The sequence below is a fragment of the Balaenoptera physalus genome, assembly GCF_965194825.1.
Source record: "Balaenoptera physalus genome assembly, chromosome: 16".
Classification (NCBI taxonomy): domain Eukaryota; kingdom Metazoa; phylum Chordata; class Mammalia; order Artiodactyla; family Balaenopteridae; genus Balaenoptera; species Balaenoptera physalus.
The window spans coordinates 34,831,878-34,858,646 of NC_138898.1; the positions used below are offsets into that span (position 1 = coordinate 34,831,878).

The window sequence follows — 26,769 nt, forward strand, 5'->3', positions numbered from 1 at the left end:
ATTCAAGAAATGTTTATTGTGCATCTACTATGTGCCAGGCCCTGTGCTTGGCACTGGGCATACATAGTGAACAAAATAGATAAAAACCCTGCCTTCAAGGAGCTTTTATTCTAGTTACCAGGGTCCTGTTTGGAGGGGGTACAGAAGGGGTAAATACACAACAAAACAAATAAATATAGACTGTGTCAGCTGGTGCTATGAAGAAACAGCATGCAACATAAGAGATGGGGGTGCAATTTAAACACCATGGCCAGGAAAGGCCTCTGACAGGTGACATGCGCATAGAGGCTGGAAGAATTTTAGTTTTAGTGGAGTAAATTAGTACATTTTTCTTTTGCTTGTAAAGTTAATTCTGTGATAAAGAGCCTCTTCTATACTTTTCTATGGAAGAGGAGAAAATGCAAATATCAGAAAATAACAATTAGAGAAATAGTCATATATTTACAGCACTATTTCCTCAAAGTACAAAGCAAAAAGAAACAAACAAAAAGGACTGATGGTTGTTTTGGACTTTATATCTAGAAATGAGCCAGGTTTTTCAAAATACCTATTACTGCTTCTTCTCCACCAAGTTTTACTTGATGGTTGGACTTCATGATATTACATTGTTAAGTGTCTGGATTTTGCTGTCTTTAAAAAGTACTGAAGTTTGTTTTGGCAGTCAGTTAAGTTACTTGCTAATCAACTTGATGGTTTCAGGCTTGTTTTTAAGTTCGTTAGAGAGATTTTGGAGTAGCCTTTACTCTGTACTTAGTTTATACTACCAAGGTGTGGCCTTTCTGGGTCCCTACTGAATACCCTGGATGTTCAGCAAGGTCTCTCCACTGTGGCTGTCAGAACATGGAGGTCTCCCAGCCCTGTGCAAGTTCTTGGAGTTGTTCAGCTCAGCTTCCCTCCCTGGCTTTGCCTGGCTTTATGGAGTTTCACCATAAATGTGCACAGCTTAGTGTTCAGTGGAAGACTCAAAAAGAATCCTTGTTCCAGTCTCTGGAGCTCTTTCTCTGTGTAGCTCCCTTCTCTCTAGGACTTAGCCTCACAAATTCCAGGTATCTTAAGCTCAAATCTCTGTCTCCTCACTGTGGAGACTGCTGTGCTCTGCTTGGATCCCACTCCCTGCACTGTGGTCCAGAAAGTGCCTCCAGGCAGGAAGCTGGGGCAGTCATAGGCACATCTTGTTTTGTTTCCCTTTTCTCAGGGGTCAAAGTCCTATACTACCCATGTCCAGTATTTGAAAACAGTTGTTCCATACATTTTGTCCTGTTTTCTAGTTGTTTACAGCAGAAGTGCAAGTCTGGTACCAGTTAGTCTGTCATTGCCGGAGGTTATTTACTTAGATTTTTTTTTCTCCTATTCTTTTGTAGTAAGTAAAGGCAGAGATCTTGTCCCCATTTTATAAGTTAGATGACAGAGTTGCCAAGAGTGATTAAGAGGTTTGAGATCACATACTGAGTTGGCAGGATGGCAGGAACTGTGAATCACATTATCTGGCCCTGCCTCACTAAACTACATCCCGCCTGCAGACCTAAGCACCCCAGTGAGTGTTACTGGTTCCAACTGGCAGAGACAAAAGCAGTGGAGAAAAGAGAAGAGAAAACAGTAAAAAAGAAAGGTGGTAGAAGAATGGGGTAGGGGAGAGCTCTACAGCTGTGTATCAGGAGAGAAATTTGGGGTTGCTATAGTAACACCAAAAGCTGTATCAGATATCACTCACTGTCACCTATAATAATATAGAAGTAATAGCCACCATTTACTGAACTGAGATCCTTCAGTGTATTATCGCATTTAATCTTCATTCTCTACCTAAAGAAGACACTATTATCCCTATTTTATAGATCAGGAAACTGAGGCTCAGAAAGGCAAAATTACCTCCCCACAGACAGAGCTAATATTGCAGCAATGCTGAGATTTGAACCCAGACCTGCAGACTCCAAAGCTCGTGCTCTTCATCATAATGGTTCACCAGCAGAGGTCGCCTTTCCCTGACTCATTTTTGCTGACTTGCCTAATATTTTTCCCCCTTTCACCTGATTCCACCCCTTCAGGAATACCCTTCGTTTTCTTCTGATTTTTAAAACCAATACATGCTAATTTTAGGACACTTTGAAAATATAGAACATTAGAAGGAAAAAAATCATCTATACTCTTACCTTTATCCATTATTTTCAATCTCAAACTTTGCTTATTAACTGTAATTCTCACCTTTGTAACTGCTTTGCCTTCATTACATATAATAAGTACTCAGTGAATGTTATATTGATTTCAGGCACCATAGCAACTCTATAGACTATTTAAACAGCAGGTAATTTGCTAAGAAAGTCACACGTTTGTGTTTATGCCTAAAGAACTACTGAATTCCAGTGGACACACATGGGGACCTGATAGTATTTTTCAGTGCCTCAGGTCTATGCCATGTTAAGTTTCATGGCCCTTACAGCTCCTTCCACCATGCTGTACCTATAGGCACTCAGCAGATACCCTTTGGCTGATAGACCTTCAAAGATAGAAAGTAAATTCATAGTTGGTAAATAAATGCACTGTGCTAGCTCCTGGGGAGAAAGTGTGAACTAGATACAGTCTCTGCTGTCTTAGAATTTAAATTCACCCTTTAGTGATAGAAAACCCAAGCAACCCATTTCTGAAATGTCCAGATTAGAAGACATTTTCCCACAGTGATGTATTTATCAGCAAACTCAGAGTTGTTTGTCACGGGTAGGTTTAAAAAAGAATGGCTGTGGAAGTCCAAGTAAAGTTCATAAAATAAAGAAAGGAAAATGTTACTTCAGGCTGATATTAAATGATCGCTTAGCCTGCTGTCATGCTGTCTCACAAGGGAAAGGTTTTATTTATGTCTCCTTTCGTCTTGTCTTCTTTTCATCTCCGGGTTTGATGGATAAGCTTTAGCCTGGGCCTTTGATTTACAGTGTCCTGGAGAAAGAGACCAGGGATGACAAAGCCAGCCAGGCCATACCTAAGAGCCTGATGTATTGTCCCAGATCCAGAGCCATCTGAGAGGCACATGGAGGATTTCAGCAGCCTGCTCAGGGGGAGCCTGCTGGGCGGCAGCACCTTGAAAACCTTTATGAGAGAGTTTCCCAGTCCTACTTTGAAAGGCACAGTTTGCTCAGGTATTGGGTTATGGCAACAATCTGTAGTCCTTTGAAACATCTTTTACTATCAGAGTTTCATCAACTGAGAAAATAAGAAATTATGGGGACTTCCCGGGTGGCTCAGTGGTTAAGAATCCGCCTGCCAATTCAGGGCACACGGTTCGAGCCCTGGTCTGGGAAGATCCCACATGCCACTGAGCAACTAAGCCCGTGCGCCACAACTACTGAAGCCCACGTGCCTAGAACCCGTGCTCCGCAGCAAGAGAAGCCACCGCAATGAGAAGCCTGCGCACTGCAACGAAGAGTAGCCCCTGCTCGCCACAACTAGAGAAAGCCCGCGTGCAGCAACGGAGACCCAGTGCAGACAAAAATAAACAAATAAAAATAAGTAAATAAATTTATATAAAATAGATAACTAATAAGAACCTGCTCTATAAAAAATAAATTAAATTAAATTTTTAAAAAATCATGTGGAAGTCTGTGACCAACATTTCTTAACCTCTAAAATATAGTTTGGTAGAAACTTTGTTGTAGCATACTGGATATTGAGGGACAGTGAGCTCAGTTACCTATTGGGAGTGATAACAAATTACCCCCAAATTCAGCAGCTTAAAACAACAAACATTCATTACCTCACAGTTTCTGGAGGTCAAAAATCTGGGAGTGGCTTAGCTGGGGTCTTCTGGCTCTAAGTCTCTCATGAGGTTGCAGTCAAGCCAAAGCCTTGACTGGAGCTGGAGGATCTGCTTCCAAGAAGATTCACTCATGTCACTCCTGGCTGGAGTTTTCAGTTCTCCAGGCCCCTCCACAGGGCTGCTGAGTGTGCTCAAGACATAGCAGGTGACTTCTCCCCAAGTGAGCTGAGAGAAAGAGAGAGAGAGGTGGAGGGTGCTCAAAACAGAAGCCACAGTGCCTTTTATAATCTAATCTTGGAAGCAACAGACCATCACTTCTACCATGTTCTATGGGTCACACAGGCCTACCCCACTACAGCATGGAAGGAGGCTACTCGAGAGTGTGAATACCAGGAGATGGGGATCATTAGGGGTCATCTTGGAGTCTTGGCAACCACGTGGGCTATTGGTCAGGCAAAATTTCATTTAAAAGTCCATCATGTTGGGTCAGGTGAATTGCTATTTACTGCTTCTGTTGTTCATCTTCTTGAGAGATATAAAGTGAAAATCCAGAGCTGTGGGGCTGTGAATGTGTGTGTTCATGTGTGTGTCCTTAAATCCCAACAATGAGGCCAATTATATAGTTTCTTATAATATAGTAAGGCCAAAGAGCTGATACTTGAGAGGCACAGATTGATCACCAAACAGACTTTTGGATTTGGAGGAACAATCTCAACCTGAACAAGACCAGGGACCCAGTACAAGGGAAAAGCCCCTTCTCTCGTGTCCACTGAAGGGGGCACTGACCAGGCTCAAGGTGTGGGAAATCTGGAGGGAACCTATTTTCAGTGGAACATCCTGGGAACACCTTCTCAAAGCTATGGCGCCTTTTAGCCCTCATTTTCCAAAAAGGGAAAGAGAGATCCAGTACCAGGCTGCTGGTAGAGCCCTTCCTTTATTCTCCCCTATATGAGTTCCCGGTCTGGTCTTGAGCAAGCCACATGCTTGCTCTAGGACTTAAATTCTTCAACAGTAACAAAGTGGTTGGACTAGAAAGAAAGGTGATCAGCACAGGCCTTCCTTCCGGCTCTGTCATGTTGCAACTGCTGTTTCACCAGGTACTGATCCACTGAAGAGTTACCTGGGCATTCAGATGTGAAATCTACTGGTTTCTAAATGGCATTTTGTTTCCACTCAGAGACCTGTAACTAGCCAATCTTATGGCATGCAAGTGGAGGTACCTGACAGTACCCCAGTTTCTCCAATAACAAATGGAATTACTGAGGTCCCCCAGGCATTCTGAGCAGTGTGCAAATGATTTGATTGTTTCCATTCAATGCTGCTTTTCAAGAGGTTCGTGTTTGTTATAATGGTAATAGGTTAACATTGTAAAATACAAACAAGCTTAAAGAAGAAAGCTTAGAAAGAAGAAACTCTAGGATGAAAAGGATGGAAAGAAGTTGGGATGGTCTTCAAATATATCTAATGACTTATTTTCTCATAACTGTTAACATCACTTAACTATGGTTGCTGGGTACATGGAGGCTTGCTGTTTTCGGTTTTGTATGTTTCCTGCTTGTTTGAGTATTTTATACATTTTTTAAAAGCAATGCTGAGAAGAAAACCATCTCCTTTTTAAAACCTGGAGATAATCCTTAATCACTGTTACCATTTTTGTGATTTACTTGTAGCTCTTTATTTTTTTTTAAACCAAATAAGGGTCATTCTCTACGTATAATTTTGCATGCTGCTTTTCTTCATTCTGTAGAACAGGTGCGTAGAAGGTGGAATTACTGCATCAAAGGGCATGCACATTTCCAAATTTGTTACATAAGTACTGCTAACACTCCAAAAACCTGTACCAAAAATGTCTGAGAGTGACTGTTTTCCCACATCCTTACTGATATGGATGAAAAACAAGAACTCATTGTTCTAATTGGCATTTCTCTGATTACTAGTAAGGTTTGAGCATCATACTATATAATTTTCTTAGACATTTTAATTTATTCTCCTGTGAATTATCTGTCCATATCACTGGCTCTTTATTTTAAATTGGGTTATTTGCTTTTCTAAAAAATTATACCCTGCATTCATATTCTCCCATTGAGAATATTCTACCACATTTGCTTCATCATTCCCTTATTCATTTGAGAATTATATTATTTTTTCTCTTAATCATTTGAGAGTAAGTGTAGACCTAATGCTCCTTCACTCATAAATACTTTAGTACAGTGTGTATTTCCTAAAATGGGACATTCTCCTATACAGCTACAGTACAATTATCAAAATCAGAAAAATCAACATTTATACAGAGCTCCACTGTGGATTATTCCACAGACCTGATTCAATTTTTGCCAATTGTCTGTTTTCTTTAGACATTATACTGTGAGCCTTTTCTGATATCATCTAAATTCAAAAATATCATTTTTAATTGTTGAAAAATATTGCATTATATAGATATGCCATAATTTATTAACCATTTTTGCCAGCTATTATTAATATTTTTACTCTTACAAATAATGCCACTGTGCACATCAGTGTCCCATGCGTTTCGTGTTGCATCCTGCTGACACACACCAGAGCTGGCAGCTCTGAGAAGGAACATGTTTATGGTGTGTGATGGGGGAGACCTGGCTCAACTCTACTGATCCCTTTAAATAATGTCCAGACAGACCTCCTCCTCCTCCCTTCCCCACACTTTCTCCTTCCAGCTCCTCCTGCTTCTGACTACAGGATCATTTCAGATTTCTGCTAGAAAACTCACTTTTTGCATGCCATTTTCTTTCAGCTGGGTGGAGTGTGGGTGTCCAGCACCTTTGAGTTTTATGGTCTATCTTGCCCATTGTGCTTTGTGTCTTCCAGACACTCCTCCAAGTTGTCGTCCATTGGTGGTGCCCTCCTGGCCTTCCAGCATAGAGTGGATGCATACATATGCACTTAGCTAGATATTCTGAGCCTGGCTACTGATGCTTTCTTTAGAATAGACTCTTGACAGCCAAATTACAGTGTCAAAGCATTTGAGTCCCATAGCCCTCTGGGAAAGTGACACTGCTTATCCTCCACCCAGCAAGCTGGGAGGGGGCTGGTCTCCCTGCGTCCTGGGTGACATCCACCTCTTCCACAAGGGTCTTACCCACCTGGTGACCTCACTGAGGATAGAGTATGGGTACAAACTGTCATCTCGTTATTCTGTTTTGTTGTTTTTTTTGGCTGCATTGGGTCTTCATTGCTGTGCAGGCTTTCTCTAGTTGTGGAGAGTGGGGGCTACTCTTCATTGCAGTGCGCGGGCTTCTCATTGCGGTGGCTTCTCTTGTTGCGGAGCGCAGGCTCTAGGCACGTGGGCTTCAGTAGTTGTGGCATGCAGGCTCCGTAGTTGTGGCTCACGGGCTCTAGAGTGCAGGCTCAGTAGTTGTGGCACATGGGCTTAGTTGCTCCACGGCATGTGGGATCTTCCCGAACCAGGGCTCAAACCCGTGTCCCCTGAATTAGCAGGTGGATTCTTAACCACTGTGCCACCAAGGGAGTCCCCATCTCGTTGTTTTAATTTGCATTTCTTTACCAGTTAAATGCAAATTTTTTTTATTTGTGGTATATAACATATAACATAAAATTTACCATATTAACCATTTTTTTAAATGTGTAGTTTAGTGGCAATAAGTACATTGTACCATCCAGGACTGTTTATACCACCCAAATCCAGAATTTTTTTAATGTACCATCCAAATCCAGAACTTTTTCTTCTTCCCAATCTGAAACTCTGTACCCTTCAAACACTAACTCTCTATTTCCCTCACCCCCACCCCTGGCAACCACCATTCTACTTTCTGCCTATATGGGTGAAATGCAGTAATTTTTTCGTATGGATTGGCCATTCATGTTTTTTACCTATGAATTCTTTGTAAATGTCCTTAGCCTGTTTTCCCTATTGGAACATGAGTATTTTTCTCACTGAGTAGGAAAGGTTCACTAGGGAAATTGAAAGCAAATGGATCAAAGATTTTTAATTTTTTAAGTGTTGCTGAAGGATTAGTAGTTTTTCCCTGCTGGTTTTTATTCCTCAGAGATTTGCCTTCTTTTGCCCTCTCCTGGCTGCTAAGTCAGTTTCTCCCAACTGTTTCCTCTTCTTAGAAATGGGCTCAACATTTTTTTTACAGCTTTATTGAGGAATAAGTGACAATAATATAATTGTATATATTTAAAGTTTACAGCGTGATGGTTTGATATACTTATACACTGTGAAATGATTACCAAGATGAAAATAATTAACACATTCACTACCTCATAGAGTTAAAGTTGTGTGTGTGTGTGGTAAGAATGCTTAAGATAAAAAATTAAAAAAAAAAAAAACCCTTAGGCTTATTGTGCTTAATACAATTAAAAAACCAAAGCAATAAATGACAAAACTAAAAGATTAACAGCATTAATTTAAATGTTATACACTGTATTATTTTGCTAAAACTAAATTGTAGCTCAGTTTACAACATGAGTAAACTCCGCAATGGGAATCAATCACAAAAAAAAAAAAAAAAAAAAGAGAGAGAGACAGAGAGAAAGAAAAAGAAACAAAGAAAAAGAATTGGGTTTGGCAGTTGGCAGTTCTCACGTGGGGAACTGGGCTGCCCAGTGGGCTTTGGCGCCCCCATCGGACCATCGGCTGCTTGTTGCCCAGGTCTAGAGGAAGCAGGGTCATTTCGGCCTCTATTAAGGATCACCCTATGAGCCATAAACCTTGCTTCTTGCTTCCCATTTTACTGAGAAAATTCAAACAGCAGAAAAAGAACTCTCTCATCTCCTACCACCTGCCTCTGTCCCCGGATGCCCCTGTCTGTTACAGTAACTAAGTCTGTGCTCCTGTTTAAGGCCGTTCCCTCCACTCGTATGCAATTCCTGCTCCTCTCTCCTGGTCACGGACATCACACCTCCAATTATCTCCTCTCTCCTGCATTATTGATTTTCCCCTCTTGACTGGCTCATTCTTTCCAGCATGAAATCTCTCATCTTGAGAAAAAGAAATCCTCCCTTCACCCCGTATTGCTCTTCGGCTACTGCCCCCATTTCTCTGTTCCTTTTTATTAGCAAAAGGCTGTGAAAGAGGAGTGTAGCTTGTCTGACACACTCTCTTCATTCTGCCTAATTTCTCTCCAGCCCACTCAGTCGGGCTTTTGCCTCCCCTCCCCACCAGTCCTCCCCTCCCCTACCTCCACACACTGCACCCCTGCTATTATTGTGGACTTGTGGTGCCTTTTGTCTCCCAAATCCCATGGTCAGTTCTCAGTCCTCATCGTGTTTAACCAAACAGCACAGTTGATGCAGCTGGTCACCCCCTTCCTGGACACCTGTTCTTCACTTGGCTTCTGGGACATCCCTTCCTCTTGCTTCTTCTTCCTCCTCATTGGCTGCTCTTTCTCAGCTTCTTTTGTTGGGTTCTGGCTCTTCTAACTGATTTCCAGCCCCTGGAGCATCTCAGGCTCAGACCTCAGGCCTCTTCCCTTCACCCTCTGCCTCAGTCCCTCGGTGATCTCTTTTAACTTCTATGGTACCAGCTCTCCCTGAGCCCCAGACACGTACATTCAGCTACCTACTCAGTTGCTCTAGATGGCCATCTAATAAGCACCTCAAACTTAAGTTCAAATAGAACTCTTGATCCCCCTCAAACAAACAACTCAGCCTCTCTTCTAATTTTCTTCTCTTCACCCAGTTCTTCAGGCCCCAATCCTGTCCTCTGTGTCCAGCACAAATTAGTCCCACAGGCTCTGTCTCCAAGATGTGTTCCAGGTATGGCAGTGTCTCACCACCTCCATCACTCCACCCAAGCCCAAGCTGCCATTTTGCACTAACTCTATAGTAGCCTCCTAACTGGTCTCCAGTCACATTCTTGCCCTCTTTGACCCACTCACCAGCAGCAGCCAGAGCAACCTTTTTGTAAACTTTCAGTTCTGCCACTTCACTCTCCTGCTTAAACCCCTCCAGTGTACTTAGGACACAATCCAAATCTCTTCCATTGGTCTCTGGGCCCCACGTGATCTGGCCGCTCCCTGCCTGGCTATGCCCCCTCCTCCTCACCCACTTCTCACCAGCCACACACAAGCTCATTCCCACCTCTGGGGTTTTGCACTTGCAGGTCCTTTAGCCTGGAATGTTCTTCCACTGGAACATTGTTTGTTCCCTCACTTCCTTCAGATCTCTGCTCAAATGTGACTCCCCAGAAGCCTTGTTGGCCTACCCCATCCAACCTGGCTTCCCCATCCACATCATTCTCTATCCCCTTCCTCTACTTTATCTTCATCATGGGATTTATCACTGTCTCTAGTTAAAGTCTCTATTTGCTTGTTTATTATCTGTTTTACCAGTGGGAACATAAGCTCCATGAGAGCAAGCAGTTTGTTTCTCTTATTCACTGCTGTATCCTCAACATTTAGAATAATGCCTGACACATAACAGCTGCTCAAGAAATTTGTGTTAAACAATGAATGAATGAATGAATATTCCTCTTCCACCATAATTGAAGAACTATCGTTTAAACACTGCAGTAGAGATCTGGGATGAAATATTAACATGTGTATCTACATTTTGCCTTGATCTAAAGTGTTATTTCCCAAATGAAGCAGTAGCAATGTAGAGTCTACAAGATTCAGCTCAAGTTACCATCTTGCACAAGGATCTAAAGCCTCCAGCTATCTACTGTCTACTTTTACCCTTTAGTCAAGAGGACTAGAGGTGCTACTCTTTATGGTAGCTATCAAACGTAGTTTAAAGTGGACTAGAATTTTGACTATGAATTTTACCCATGATCATGGTGTGAGTGAAATGAACCTCTCCTTCTTGGAAAAAGGAGGGGACTTAGGGAATTGAGCGAGATGAAAGCAAATGGTAACAGGGAGAGAAATATTACCAGTCATTGGCTAAATCATATTAAAAGAAATCCGGATTCAATGTTTTAAAATAGATCAGAAACATAAGAAATAGAATTAGTTAAAATTATATACATTTGTATATAAATTGACCATATCCAGCCTAAAAAAATTTCTCTTTCCCAAACTGGCATTTTTAAGGGAAATATGTTCCCATGGAAGAATTTAATGATGAAATCTCCAGTTTACTGCAATGTGGATTGAAGTTTGTGTCTTCCCAACTGCCACGGTCATCAGAGGCCTTAGCTTCCTTTTCAGAACCACCAGATTGCTTAGTGTGTTGTAAACGGGGAGCCAGTGCCCCTCGTGGGCTCCTTAAGGATGCTGTCAGCACAGCCGCACTTGGAGAAGCATACTAAGTGAGAGGGTTTATTATACTCACAGGTCCTAGAGGAGGGAGGCACGCAGGCTAGGCAGCAGGCCTCGTGGGAGGAGCACTGGAGGAACCGACTCAGCAAGAGGGTCAGGAGCTGAGAGAGAGTGAGCGCCCAGGTTCAGGCACGATCCCCACACAAGCAAAAGGTGTGAAGGGATTTTTACTGGTGTGTTTGAATGTCACTCAGTCACAGTCAGGGAAGGGCAAGAAGGGACCAGCCTCATCACGCTGCGCATCTGGTCTCCTGGCGGGTGCTCACAGCCTCTGCTCAGGGGTGTTGAGACATCAAGAAAACAGGAGGTTTTAAAAATTGGCAATACACTCAGCTAAACCATATCCCTTTCAAAGTCCTTTATTGACTGTCTCCTGTTACACGGCAAAGAGAGGGTGTCCTCCTTTAAAACAAATTAGCATTTTGAACCTGAAAGGATAAATATTCACAGTAGCGTAGGTTTTCTTGGCTCCTTTTAATATGAGTGTATGGAACAGTACTGATTAACAAATGTCATCTACCAGCTGCCCCCTCTTGCAAAAAGAAGTTAAGTGTACGCACAGTCATGGCAACCTGCCCCGATGTCGAGGGAACAACCGCAGAAACGGACCATTCTCTGCAGCCCCCGTCTTTCCTGTGCCTGGGACCCCGCCTGAGGATGTTCAGGAAGAACAGAATAAGGCAGAGACCCTTCAGCACAGTCAGCAGCTATCATCAGCTATCGTCAGACACCCACCGTGCGACTGCAACCCCCCCACCCCCCGTGACATTTCTAATAGCTCGTTGTTGCATTCCTCCTTACAACCTCGCCGTGCACCGGGCAAATGAAAAATATACGAGTCTGGCTAGGGAGCATTTTCCCTTCCCTCTTTCTCCCTAAGGAAAGGAAAGTTGTCGCTACGGAAGTTATTTGAGTTCAGGTAGTGAGTTGAGATGGTGAGATGCCATTTAAAAGAAGTCACGGGACATGCCCTGCTGTAATTACGCGTTACAGAGCCCTGTTGATTTCATGACTTTATCTGCTGCAGGAGACCCCACACAAACATTATTGACCAATATTTTCCTTACGGTGTAAGTTCATTCTGTGAACTGGGTATTATGCATCTGAGTGTGTTGGAAGCATGTTTTGCATTTTCTGGACCAGTAGGGGTTGTGATGTGAGCGCCCTCACAGGCTCCCCTGGGCTGGAGAAAGGAAGCGGCTGCCCGTGGAGCACAGGGCACACGGCCGCACTAGGTGAGTGGCCCAAGGCCAGCTTTTCTTTGTCTTCGCTGGTTGTGAACTTGGATGCAGGTTATTTTTCTGTGCTGTTCAGGTTTTGCTTTTGGTTCTCTGTTGGTCTGTGATCAAGTCATTTATTCTTTTTAGATGGTAACAAAATATAATTAAACTCTTTATTGTCGAAGCTCCTACAGGAAAAATTATCTAGTCTTGCCAGCTCTAACCACCATCCTCCTTTTCCCATATTGAAATAACTATTTATGTGATATGTGTTTTGATAGTGTGAGGTTTCTTAGGAACATAAAATAATTGTGGTTTTATGGTAAATCCGTAGGGTTTTATGTTTCTGTTATTGGCCACACCTTGCAGCTTGCAGGATCTCAGTTCCCCAACCAGGGATTGAACCTGGGACCTCAGCAATGAAAGCCCAAGATTCTAACCAGGCAATTCCCAACTGACTGTAATTTATTTGGACATAGTCTTTTTTTTTTTTTTTTTAGATTTCTGCACAAGATTCTACATTGTCACTGAGGCAGAGTTTGTACAGGGTAGCAAGGTTTTCTTCAAGTAGCCTTACTTCAGCAATCTACACAGATGGCTTTCCCCAGAGTTGTTGTCACCATTGCCTTGCCTCCTCCAAGATCTTGAATTCTGAAGGGCCCTTCTCTGCCCAGCCAGAGCGGTCAGGCTAGCACAGAGGTTTCCGGACATGACTCTGGTACTAGACTTCCCTGGGTTTAAATCTGAGCTTCACCACTTACTAGCTTGGGACCTTAATCAAGTCACTCAGGCTCTCTGTGCCTCAGTTTCCTCATCTGTTCAATGGGATGCCTCATTAGGAAGCTGTAAGAGTTAAGTGAGTTTTGTTAGAGCCTGTGGCATGGTGCCTGGCACACGGCAGTTTTCACATAAGTGCTGTAGTCTGTGGCTAGTCTGGCATTCCACCTCCCCGATGACCCACTCTTCTCTGTCATCATGACCTTCCATCCCCCAGTCCCCTCCTTCTCCCACAGGCATCTCCCTCTCTGCATTTGCCTCTAATGCCTTCCTCAGCCACCTCCCGATTTCCTTGCTGCATGACTGCATCAGTTCAGGTCTTGGTGGGGAACAGATAACACAGTCCAACCAGGTAATTTGAGGGAAGCTTAATAAAGAGATTATGTACAAAGCTGTGAGTGGGAGTGAGAAAACCACAAGGGGAAGCATGGCCGGGGCCTGAGAGAGCGTGCTCCCAGGAGCCGTGGTGAGTGGGCTGCCTGACAGGAGTTGTGAGCTTGGAGGAGGGATGCAGTCAGCCCATGGCAACCACCCAGGAAGGGAGCCAGGGAAGTAGTCCCACCTTACCTTTCTCCCTCCTTGCATCTCCTGCCAGGCCTTTCTTTGGTTCTCAACCCCAAGAGAGAGGGCAGGGGTGCCCATCTGTGCAGTCCATGTGGTCAGCCTCCCAGGGCAGAGCAAGGTGGAGCCAGGTAAAGAGTGGATCTAGGTAAGAGGGTGGGTGGAAAATGTCAGCATAGTGCCCTGTGGTACCGCTGCTCTGCAGCCCCCACTCAGCCTTGAGTCATGGCCCCTTGTAGTCTGGCCCACACCCATCTCTCCACCCATAAGCCCTCCTGTCTCTGCCCTGGAATCCACCACGCTGGTCCCCTCCCCTGCTGCTCAGCCAGTCTGCAGGTTGCCCATCAAACATGCCATGATCTGTGTACCACTTTAAGGTTTTTCATGCCCATTCCCTTTCCCAAGAGTTCCCTTCCCTCCTTCTAGGCCTGGAGGAGTGCTACATTTTCACAGGGATACCCTTGTTCTCTGCAGTCGTCCCCTGCCTTCAGTTAGATTCCCTCACAGCTTCATTACAGTGCATTTCATGTTGTGGTCTGGAGGGTTATTTGTGGGGCTGCTTCATCTGTAGACTTGATCATCCACTCTTTGAAGAGAGACCACACCATACTCAACTCTGCGTTTATTTGTGGTTGAAATAAAAATAAGTGCCCCCCAAAAATAGTTATATTGAAATAACTAATGGAAAGATGCAGTAAATATTGATATCACTTACCTGGCTACAGATGGTGTTAGTTATGAATAATGGATTCAGCATATTTAACACTTGGTTAACTGTATCACATGTCGTATGTAACTAAGTCACCCCCGACCCCCTCTCCCTACAATATCCAGTATTTAGTTGCTGTCTGGGGCACCCTATATGTCACTTACTAGAATTTATCTGTGGAGTTCTCTATTTCTTGTCTTACCTCCTCTTCTAGATCTTTAGCTCCATGAGGGCAGGGACCATAGCTGTGTTGTTCATCACAGAATCTCCAGACTGTAGAACAGTGTATGGTACATAATTGATCCTTCACAAATATTTGTTGAATGAATAAACATATTGGTCTGTGGCATGTCATAACCTTAGGAAGCCAGAGTAGGGATTCTAGGTGCCATGGAAGGGCCCATGAAGTTCCTTTTCATGCCCTTCAAGTTATTCCTTACTGCTTTAAGGGGTCATTTCTTTATGACCCCACTCTCCCATCAGTAGAGTAACCACCCTTTCTACCTGAATGGGAGTAGATCTTGTACCAAGAGCAAATTCTTTTTTCCTTCCATCTCCATAGGGGATATGCTACTGGGGGAATTTTTTTCCCTGAAATTATTCTATTTCTCATTTCTCTTTCCTTATTGTGTTTATTTGTAGTTTCTTCATCTGATGGTGCCAAGCAAAATGTATTTGATTGTTATTTGGATCGTTTCAAACCTATTCAGTAATATTGAAAATGTGTAATAAGAATTATCAGGTCTTATAATTGAAAATTGGCATCATTTTACATTATTCACTATTGTAATAGTCTAACCAGATTTTATTATGAATGAATGACTTCAGGGAGTTCTTTTTAAAGGTCACAAGTGATGTTTGATAACCTGAAAAAGATTACTTTTTGCAAACAGAAGTAGCAACACAGCCTGAAAGCCTTAATTTGTTTCAGCCCTACCATTGCTCAATAATCTTGTCATCTGCTGTTTTTCTGAGGTTTAGTATTATGAAAAAAATGTTCTGGAAAAGAAATTAAACTTTGAGTTTGAGATAACAGGGCTCATATGAAGCTTATATACTGAAAATATTAAAAAAAAAAAAAAAGACCCCGAGCAAAAGCAAAACAAAACAAAAAGCAATTAGTTTGGAGGGACTATCTAAGTAGGATTGTCTAAAGTGAAAACCTGAAAAAATTGGACAGATGGACTTCATAAATTTGGGAACTATTAACTCTGGGGCCAGATTGTAACAGGTTTTTACTGACACATCTGTTACAAACTAATTGCCTCTTTACTGCCTGATAACAGAAGTTTGGGTTTGGGGGTTTTGCAATAGAAGCAATTAAAAGCTGAACACTGTCATATTTTTCATTAATTTACCAGTGAGTCATTGAGTTTATACAGATAATTTGATTTATTTTGAAGATAATTGTAATTATAAGTTGTGTTTTACTAGGCAGCTTGTCCTTTATAATTTGCCTTTAATAACAATGTAATTTCTTCTGCCCTTCTTAGTTAACAGCCTTTTCTTTAGGAAAAAATAAGCATAGGCAATGTCTATGAAGACAATATTTTTAAGGTAGATGAAAATAGAATGGTTTGGGGGCTCCCCATCTTCAGTGATAGATCAGATTTGGACCAGGCCTGATATAGGACTCCGTCATTAGAGCCAGGAACAGGAAAAAGCAGAGATGGGCCCTTAATTCTCAGATAAGCTATGACACCTACCTGCAGGATTTCTAAAAACTGAACATTTGTGTACCCTGTATCCCAGCAGTTAATGCACCCATATGTTCATGGAAAGGCATGCACTGAAATAGTCATATAAGCACCAACTATAACATCCCTAAGTGGAAACCACCCACATGCCCATCTTCAGTAGAATGGATAACTAAATGGTCATGTATTCATACAATGGAACACATATGTCATTGAAGATGAACTAGCTGCTACTCTCTACAACAACATGGATGAGTCTCACAAACAGAAGGTTGAGTGAAAGAAGGCAGATATCAAATGTATCTACTGTGTAATTCCATTTATATACAGTATAAAAAAGACAAAGCAACCTAGGTGTTAGAAGTCAGAATGAGAGTAACACTTGGGAGGGTAGTAACTGGAAGGGGGTACAAGAAAGGCTCCTGGGGTTCTGGTGCTGTTCTGTTTCTTGATCTGGGTGCTGGTTATACCAGGTATGTTCAGTTTGTGAAGATTAATAGAGCTATGATTTAGGCACTTTTATATACGTATAATTTATAAAAAGTTAAAAGTATATCAATTTGAAAATATAACATTGCTATAATTTTCATGCCAACTCATTAGAAATGGTAGAAGTTTACAGTGACACTTTGACAAAAGGTTCAAGGGCACACAAGCCCTGCATTGTCTTTAAACAGAACCATATTAATTAACTACCAAGAGAAAGCAGAGACACTTCAACCTAGCCTTGATCATTTTGTGGAGAACCATGGGAGTTTATCCAAATCCCCATTTCCTTTAGGAGCCAGGTCTGGGGTACCGGTTCAGTGAACTCTTTATGGCACCTCTGACTCTGCTCTCTATAAGCTCTGAGTATAGCTGTCATCAAAAGAACATGGTTTAGCATTTTATAGTGCTCTTGGTGTTTTATTTCTTTTGAGTCTTTCTTGACGGCAAGTTTGTTGAGGACAACAGCCCCACCTTTCATTTCTCCATCCAGGGTCAGGCGTTTGGTGCACATTTAATAAATATTTGACAAATGACTGTTGTCCTTGAAGAAACAGGAAGATGAACAGAGACACTGCCTGAGACAGAGCAAGCATTTGCTTTTAAGTGGCAATAGTTGTGTGGCTTCCTTTGAGTTGTCTCAATTTGATTTCTCTAATCCCTTTGATCTCTCTCTCTCTTTAAACATTTTCTTGTTTACATGTTTACTGTAGAAGATTGGAAAATATAAAAAAACACAAGAAGAAAAAGATAAACACCCATAATCCTTCCACTCAGAGAGAAACTCTTACAATTTTGCTATATTTTCTTTTTCTTTTCTTATAATGCATTGCTTTCATGCTCCTGGTCCTCCTCTCCCCCTATTTTTTTCTTTTTTTCATTTCGTAAGAGGGATGGAAGTGAGCCTAGGAGAGACTTCTGCACATTTTTGAAGGATTCTTGGGTAGAGTGAAAACTGCATGTGTTCCTGCCTTGGTTTTCTTTACTCTCCCTGTGTGAAGGGGGAACTTAGATGGAGCACTAGGCCGTAGAATAGAATTTCATGATATTTACCTGAAGCTTCTCTTATCCACTGCTTACATTTTTGGGATTAGCATGGCTGGTGGGTATATTATACTCCAAATCACTGAGAAGACTTAGAATTCTTCCAGCATAGAACCATTCTGTTTACTAATAGTATTGTTCTCAGTCTCATCCTGAAAGCAGGATGAGATCTTTTAGATCTCTTAGAGTTTAACATCTTTTAGACCTTAGCATCCCATTAATCCTAGATCTCTGCTCAAGAATCTTACAGAAGATCTGCTTCTCCAGGTGGAGGTTTCTGGGCAGCTGTCCAAGGCTGTGCTGTTCTTTACATTTCTGGAACAAGGTGGTCATTGCCTTCCTGCAGCAGTGCTATGTGGCTGACAGGTCTGTCCTCCTGTCACACCCGGAGCTCCCCATCTGTCGTGCTCCTGGTTGCACACACCTTACAGTGTTGTACTTTTGCTTTTTCCTCTTAAAATAGTCCTAAAATAGGCTCCTCTGCTTCTCCTCTTCCTTTCTTCAGTTTTTTGCTCCAGATTCCTCTGAGTTTTGTCCCTAGTTTCTCTTTAGACTCTTAAAGGATTTAAATGATACTCATTTAAATGAGATTATTCATCGGTAAGAAGAAAAATCACCCCTGTAACACTGACAAACTGTTTCTCTTGATCTTTAAAATACCTTAATGGGAACATTGTTTGTTCACCTCAGCTCTGGTTGGGGGCCTCGTGACATCTGCATTATCTGTAGGCCTCTGCTTCACCATGTTATTATAAATGATTGTCCTGAACAGAGTCCATCTAATGTGGGCCCTGTGCTGTGTGTGTGTGTGTGTGTGTGTGTGTGTGTGTGTGTGAGAGAGAGAGAGAGACAGAGAGAGAGAGAAATACACACATACACACACACACACAGAATAGTTATAGAAAAGCTAGCTGTAGAAATAGTTATAGAAAAGAGAAAGAGGTTAAAGTTTGGATTTGCATCTTTATCATTTCCATTTTGTCTAACCCTTGGCCTATGTTCAGTTACCTGAGTGGTCCTATAATTCTCTTGCCTAGAACCCATTCATCTAAGATGTGCCTGCTGTCCTTGGCATTGAGGAGACAAAACTTCACGTGTGTTTACATTTGACTCCCTTCATCTTTGTGACCCTTGGAATGCAGATATCTACTTAAGCGTGTGTTCATAGATGTGGTATTTATGCCCTCATTGTCAGGAAGGCAGTGCCAGTTTTGGGGAAAGCAGATCAGGAGCTACCCTCTAAGCCCAAGCCTTCTGGAGGCCGGAACAGAACTGCCTGCCAGGAGGAAGGTTTATGGTGGAGGCTTCCCGTACCCAGGGTGAGAGGTTCTCCTATCCTGTGAGTGCTTTTCTTCAAATATAACTTTCCAAAGTTAAAAAAAATTTTTTTGATAGTGAAACTAATAGTGTGTAACTTTAGAAAAAGGATCATTTCTATAATAACACAGGAAAAAAAAATACAAGCTCATCCAACTAGGTTACATTCTAATTTGACTAATTCTTTTAGTAAAATAGCTTTTTTTTTAATTAAAAATAATCTATAGTCATTATGGGAAAAAAAATCTACAGAGTGTAGATGGATGAGAAGAGCAACAGTAATGAAAATGAGAGTCAGTGTTTTCAGGGGTTTGGCCTGCTCCGCTTCTTTCCATCCTCCTCCAGGTGAGACACTATTGCACAAAGGCCTACGGTAAAAAGACCTGACTTATGCTTTTGACCCCACCATCTGGAACTTATTGGAAAATCGAGCCCTTTTTTCATGGAACACCTGTTACCATCTCTCAGGACACAGGTGGCGTTCTGCAGTTTGGAAAATGAGAGGGGTTCAGTAGTCACATGGCTGGCCAGGGCCTGAGCTGGGGCCAGACACAGTTGCCTCCGTCTACCCTCCACCAGCTTTCCAGATTCTTCCTTCTATTTGTTGATGGTGTTTTGAGATTGTTCTTTAGCATTAAAATCTAGAGCAGTATATTAATTCATTCTGTCTCATTCGCTAATACCACTTTCGCCAGGCTCGTGTTGGGTCCATTGTCTCACTGTAGCTAGGACAGGGTCCCTGTCTCGAGGAAGCCACAATCAGATCTAAGAAAACAGCTATGCACAGGCCTTCAGCAGGATGTGGAAGAGCCACTGGGTGCCGTACACTAGACCCTGCCGGACGTGGGGCGGGCCGGTCAGCTCTGCCTGGAGACCTGCGGGGGCTTCATAGAGGAGGGGGCGCAGGGACCCCAAGAAGCACTGGAGCCTCCAGGTGGAGAAAGCTGGCAAGGGGAGAGTTGAGACCGTGTTTGGCAGCCTGCGGGCGGCAGGACTTTTAGCGGGGTGGCTGGTTGAGGAGCACAGATGGTGTTTAATGTCAGCTCTGAGTCACCCTTTGAAATTGTACAAGTTCAAGGGGAAGGATCTGGAAATCCTCCAGCACATTATTTGACCTTCCTCCAGTCTCTCAATAACCATTTGGTGTCTAGCTCATAAGTGGAAGTTCTCTGCAAAATCGTGTCATACAGGAAAAGTAGCAGAATAATTTCAAGTAAAGAAGGTAGTTCTTATGCCTTAGCCTGTGAACCAGAGGGTTTATTCCCCTCCCCTTCAGTGCTTTTTACTAGTGTGTTGCTCACCCTCCAGCTTTGACAGAGGCCTGGGTTCTGTGGATTCTCAATTCTTCCACCGTCTCCGGGAATGACTGAATAAAGGTTAAATAAAACTTTGAAAGCAGGGCCAGAAGATACTCAGCTTTCGAATGTGATAGTGTTTGAGATGGAAAATATATTTTCTGTCTAATTTTTTTTCTTGTTGCCTTGGCAACTGGTTGGGGTTTTTTTTTTTAAGCTTTCGATTTTTTTCAACATGAGCTGCTTCCTTTGATTTAGCTAAGATGTGTGGACAGATTTATATCTTATTCAGAGTCTCTAGTGTAAGTGTTTATGAGGTATAGATTTTTCATTTTTCACAATCTTCACAAGGTTGAACAAGGGTAAATAATTTCACATAACTGTAAGCTTGCCTGATTAACCAAACAAAGGCAAGTCATCGTGATCTTTTTTCTCTGATGTCAAGTACCATAAAAATGATTCAGATTCGTTTTTATAAACTGTCACTAAATATTTTGATATTAGGCTTTTTAATGTCTCTGACAAGGTCTATGTGAAAATTGTTTCCATAAATTATAAATGCACATCGTTCCTTCTGTCTCCCCGTTGCTTCCTCTGCTCTAGCCACAGGGCCCTCCTGGCTGGTCCTCATCCTTGCTAAACCTGTTTCTATCTCAGGGACTCTGCATTTGCCGTTTCCTCTGCTGAAACCCATCTGCCCCAGATATTCACATTGCTTCCTCCCTCGTTGCATTTAGGGCCTCCCAGTTAAATGCCATCTCCTCAAAGAGGACTGTCTGGACCTTTCTGTCTAAAACAGGATCCTCGTGCATCACTCCCTGGCCATTGCGGAGATGAGAGGATCCATCTCTGGAAAACCTGAATGAAAATCAGTCACCCTACATGAAGTCCACCAGTCTATAAGCCCTACCCATGGCAAGAGCTTCCAATTAGCGTTTTAATACCTCACCCTTAAATTATGAACTCATAGCCAAAGATCACCAGGTATTTGTGGAAATCCTCCATTGTAAAATGTAGAAACCAAGACTAATATCAAATAAAGAACTCAAAAGAAACAGAGACAATGATGGAGCAGAAGAAATCTGCAAAAAACAAAACAAAAAGTGGGGCAGAGGAAATCATCATAGAAATAATACAAAAAATTTAGGAGAGCAACAAAGGGGAGACCCGGGTCAACAGCCGTGGAGCAGGCCTGGAGCTGGAGGGCAGAGAGCTGCAGAGGCAAGCGCTCAGGAGGCTGGGGAACTGAAAGCCTATTCTGCCAGGTGGATATGTGGACGTTACACTGAGATGCTCTTGGAGGGTGTGGGTAGAGTTAGGGATAGCTACAAAGCAAAGCAAGCAAATGCAAAAGAGAAATAACTATTAAGCACAGAAACAATAATATCGTACAATAAAGCAGTGATCAACTTTATATAGTTGTAATAACTTAAACACTGAATGTTGATTTAATTTAAAAATGTGACATAATTGTATTTAGAGAACAGGGGAAGGTAAGTCTCTATGCACAGGGGCATGTGTAAGTGTATGTGATGAGGCCTAATGATATCAACATATAGTGTCTAAGACTGATAAGTTATCATACAGGATCATGGTCATTAGACATAAAAAGATTTTAAAAACCAGGAGGAACAGCAAGTTGGAATGTAGACTCTGAGGAATGGGGAGGAAGATGGAGGAGGCAGGGAAGTATTGGTTTTTTTTTTTAAGTTTACTTATTTATTTATTTATTTTTAGCTGCGTTGGGTCTTTGTTGCTGCGTGCGGGCTTTCTCTAGTTGCGGCGAGCGGGGGCTACTCTTTGTTGCAGTGCGTGGGCTTCTCATCGCAGTGGCTTCTCTTGTTGCGGAGCAAGGGCTCTAGGCACACGGGCTTCAGTAGTTGCAGCACATGGGCTCAGTAGTTGTGGCTTGTGGGCTCTAGAGCACAGGCTCAGTAGTTGTGGCGCACAAGCCTAGCTGCTCCGCGGCATGTGGGATCTTCCCGGAGCAGGGATCAAACCTGTGTCCCCTGCATTGGCAGGTGGATTCTTAACCACTGCGCCACCAGGGATGTTCCAAAGTATTGTTGCTCATTGTCAGACTTTTAGCCTCATCTGACTTTTAAAAGCTCTGAGCACATATTACTTCTATAAACATTACTTCTATAAGCATAAAAATTATCAATAAAATATAAGTGTTGAGCAGCCCTACTTCTGTGCACATCACTGATTCAGTCTGATGTACGTTTGATTAATATGAATTCAGTCCAGTGTCTGGCTGATGTTTTTGGCGGGTAGGCTCATTTGTTTAACCAAATCCATTTGCACTTGCACACGGAATAATTAATTCAGACTCACTTTGTTGGAAGTCATGCTGAAAACATTTATCATTTCCTTTGCACCGTGGAGATAGATTAGACTACGGCTCATGGTTATTGAGTCTGTGTGCTCATTAAAGATGGAGTAGAGGTATGTGATAACAAACTGAGCTTTTTAATCACTTTAGATTTAATGACGTACCTTTGCCATGTACTTAATCTTCAGCAAATATTTCCCCTTCCCAAACTGACAGTTTTGTGATTTATAACTTGTCATGTCAGATGAAGCATTTCCTCTTTCCCCCACCCCAGAAGGGTCTCTGTTCCAAATTATAGTCTTTAAAAAGTAGCTGACACATTCTCCTCTGTGGGGAACTTTCAACATTTCCATCCTATGATTTGGAAATGACCCTTCTCACTCCTCTCAGCCTTAGTCCGTACTTATTGATATATTTATTTTGGATACAGTTTAATGTTTTTATTCTGCTATCTGGGTCATTCTCATAGAGAGATGGATGGGTGGGTGAATAGATGGAGAGAGAGAGAGATAGGCAGACTGACAGATGGAACTGTGCTAAGGATGTGTGGCAATACAGTTCCAGATAACAGAGAATACACCACAGGCTTTAGTCTCAAGGTTTCCAGTCCATAAGAGCTGTATAATGGTCAACTTCCCAAGCAGAAGCTAAACAACCATCATTCTACTGCATGCAATATAGTTTCTCAAAATTTTTGATGAAAGTAGAATCAGTAAGATGTTCCATTAGAAAGTCCTAAATAACTTCAAGATACTTTTAAATGTTCTTTTAATTTGTACCATGGAAGTAATATGAGGAGCTGGAGTTGGAGGTGGTTATTGAAGCCTGAGTATGGATGTCTTCCATCACTAGTTGGTGCCATAACCTTTTTCGGCTTTCTTCCCCACCCTCTCCCCACCCTGAAACACTTAAGAACACTTTCTAGACCAAAATTAAAATGGTCAAATAAATTAATGATATATTTTTGAATTTTGAAGATGAGCAACTACCAGACTTAAAATTCTAGAGGTGATGTCAGGATTAATAAGTATAGTAAATTAGAAGTTGCTCTTTATAAGCAAAAAAGTTTGTATGTCAGGACTGGAAACCTCACACCCATGAGCCTGCCTGTGCACTGAATTATTATCATTTTCTCCAATGCCTTATTAGTCTTTGGGGCCACTTCCTGAGTTTGAATCCTGGCCCTGCCACTTACTAGTTATGTGTCTTTGACCAAGTTTCTTAATCTCTGTGCCTCAGTTTCATTATCTGTGAGTCTATTAATTAGCCCACTTAATGCCCATTCCTGCCTCCTCCTAGCATCATTTCTTGTCTTACAGAGGGTGGCAGTTTTCATTTCTAGAACCTGTTGCAGCTAGTGTTCTGGATGTGAGTTAGATCTGCTAATCAAATGCATTCCCATAAAACTCTGAATTCAGGCTTAGATTATGTGGGAAGAGAGATGGGGCTGGGACCTTCATTTCTAGCTGGTGTGGATAATGGCAGAGGCAGCATGGTTCTGAAACTGGCAACTGTAGTAATAGCTTCCTGACTTGACAGGCAGCTTCCTGATTGAGAAGCTTCCAAATTGTAGCAGAAACTGAGTTTGGAGCAGCATCTGTAGCAGCAGCTTCCTGGTTCTTTAGGTTCCAGCAGCCCCTTTGGCTGTCCAGTTCTGCTTAGTGATTTGAGGAGTAACTCCTAAAAGTTTAGCTTAGAGTCTGTCTCTGCAGCTTTCCTAACAATGATATGAATTATGTTATACTTCTTAATACCTCTCTTTCTGCTTAAGGTAGCCAAAGTGATTTATGTTGGCTGCAACTAAAGATCAGGAACAGTAAACTTCCCTCACAGAGTTGTTGTGAGGAAAGATAAGGCATTTAAAGTGCTTAAAACATGTGGCATGCCTATTTTTTTTTTTTTTTGGGACATTCTTAGGGTTTTTTCTGGCCTCAATCAATGGTATACCTACAACCGTGAATAACATAGATATTTATTAGTTTGTTGGTTCATCATTCACTCATTCATACATTTATTGAAACAAATATTTGCTGAATGGCTATTCTAATCAAGACATGTTCCAGCTGTCTTCGGGCAGCTGAACCTAACTGAACATTAGATGAACATTAGAATCATCTGGGAATCTTTTAAAAAAAAAAACTTAACGTCTATGCCACATTCAAGACTTATTGAAGACAGGGAGTGTGTGTGTGTGTGTGTGTGTGTAGATATTTTTTTAATTGAGATACAATTCTTATAAAGTACACAAGTCTTATGTGTTACAGCTTGGTGGATTTTTACATATGTGTATACCCAATTATATACTACCTAGGTCAGTGTATAGGAAAACAGAAATATGCATGAAAGATTTATTGCGTGCATGGGGTTTGGGGGGCTCCTTTCAAAAGAGCTGAAGTTTCAAATGCATTTGAGGTTTTGCCACTCAGAGGTCAAAGAAATTTAGTTATCTGGAATGACCAGTATAACTAGGTCATTTTCCTCTTTTTCCTTCTTCATAGTCCCCTACAAATTTGTACCCCTTTCTAGGTTTATGCAAGAAAACTGTTTCATTTATATGTGAAATGAAATGAATTTAAGAAGGATCTTAGGTAACAAAAAATCAATAAGGCAGTAAATGTTACTGCTAATAACTTTGTGAGTCATAACCTCTGATTCTGTTTATCTTCTTATGATTGACATAGTTCATTGGCTAAAAGAAAGTTTGCTTTCTTAAAATTAAGCTATATTTCTTCTTTCATGTGATCTCTTCAAAGAGAGTGAATATCATGAGAGAGTAAAAATAATTATTTTCCTTTTTTTCCCAAAAGAGTGCTTGATCTGTAAGCCAATGGCTGCACAATTAGTATTGCAATACTGAGGGCACTAGAGTAGCAGCATGAGCTGACTTAGGAAGATCAAGTGAGTAATTTTTGAAAAACATATGGAAACAGTTGATTACAGAGAGAAAATGACATCTGCAAAACATTAAAAGCATCTACATTTTTAATAAAACCAACTAGAACAACTTTGAAGTTGAATGATTTTGCATAATTAATTCATTACAGAATGAAACTTTTGGGAAACAAAATGTAGAATAAGCTACACTTTTAAGGTGATCACCTGTGATTTGGGATCAAAGTCTAGCATTGGAATACCGTTTCAAGGATAGCTGAACTATTAGTGAATCACCAAAAGGAATAGAAAACATGAAAATTCTATGTAGCTCATTCCTCTGCCTTAAGATAAAATCTCCATAAATTGACTTAGGTGGTATGAATATTGTCCATTTTAAGCACTCTTAGAGAATGAGCTTTGGATATGAGGGCAGTCTGGCTATGACATTTATGATTTTGTTAAATGGCCAGTTAAATATCTTAATTTCCTCATCATTTCCTGAGTGGCCCTGGGTTGGCAGTTATTTTCTCTTAGAACTTCAAAGATATTATTCCACTGCCTTCTTGCTTGCATTGCTGCTATTGAAACATCAACAGTCAACTTAATTATCATTCATTTATAGGTAATCTGTCTTCTTTATGGCTGGTTTTAGGATTTTTATTTTTGCCTTTGATAATCTATAGTTTTATCTTGTACCTAGCCACAGAATTCTTTTTATTTACCCTGCTTGCAAAACACTGTGATTGCTAAATTTGAGAATTCATGCTTTTATCAGTTCTAAGAAATTCTCACTAATTAACTCATTGTCATTGCCTTTCCTACATTCTCTCTATTATCTTTTTCTGAAATTCCCATTAGATGCATGTGAGAACATCTCACTTTGACTTACACATCTCAATTTTGTTTTGTTTTGTTTTCTCCATCTCTGTCTCTCTGTGGTAAATTCTGAGTAAATCTTCAAATCTGATTTCCATTTTCTAATTCTCTGTCCAGCAGTGTCTAATCTTCTGTTTTACCTATCTACTGAGGTATAAATACCTATTATTATAATTTTACATTTTTCTAAGCTTTTTTGTCTCTTTTTCTAATTTACCTGTTTATTTTTTGTAGTCTCTTGTTCTTTAGTCAAACTTCTGAATCCCTATTTTATTTCTTTAACAAAAGCATATTTATTTTATATTCTGTTAAGTCCAATAATCTGTTTCTGTGAGTCTCATTCTAGTGCTGGTTCTTTTTCTTTACTCCCTCTCAACAAAGGTGCCTTGTTTAAATAGGTATTTTGTGAGTATTGTTTTTACTGTAAACTCATATTCCATGGAACTTTGTGTGTAGGGTTTCTTTTGAGATTTGGAGTGAGAGTACAATCTTCTAAAAAGGGCTTGCATTTGCTTTCTCTAAACATATGAGAGCACATCAATCTGGAACCATATTAAAATAAATACTAGCATAGAGG

General features: G+C 41.4%; 1 protein-coding gene across 9 annotated transcripts in view; it reads left to right on the forward strand.

Moving 5' to 3' along the window:
- SHLD1 (shieldin complex subunit 1) overlaps window positions 1–26,769 on the forward strand; it is a 109,526-nt gene that overhangs the window by 58,149 nt on the left and 24,608 nt on the right. Inside the window, exon 5 of one of the 9 annotated variants that reach the window (XM_082431455.1) lies at window positions 18,533–23,132. The exons of 7 other annotated variants lie outside the window; for them this stretch is intronic. In XM_082431455.1, the coding sequence (XP_082287581.1) occupies window positions 18,533–18,547 (15 nt within the window). In that variant the 3' untranslated portion in view covers window positions 18,548–23,132. Of the gene's footprint in view, window positions 1–3,258; window positions 3,455–18,532; window positions 23,133–26,769 lie in introns of those variants that run through there. One more of the 9 variants, XM_082431446.1, reaches the window with a different exon arrangement.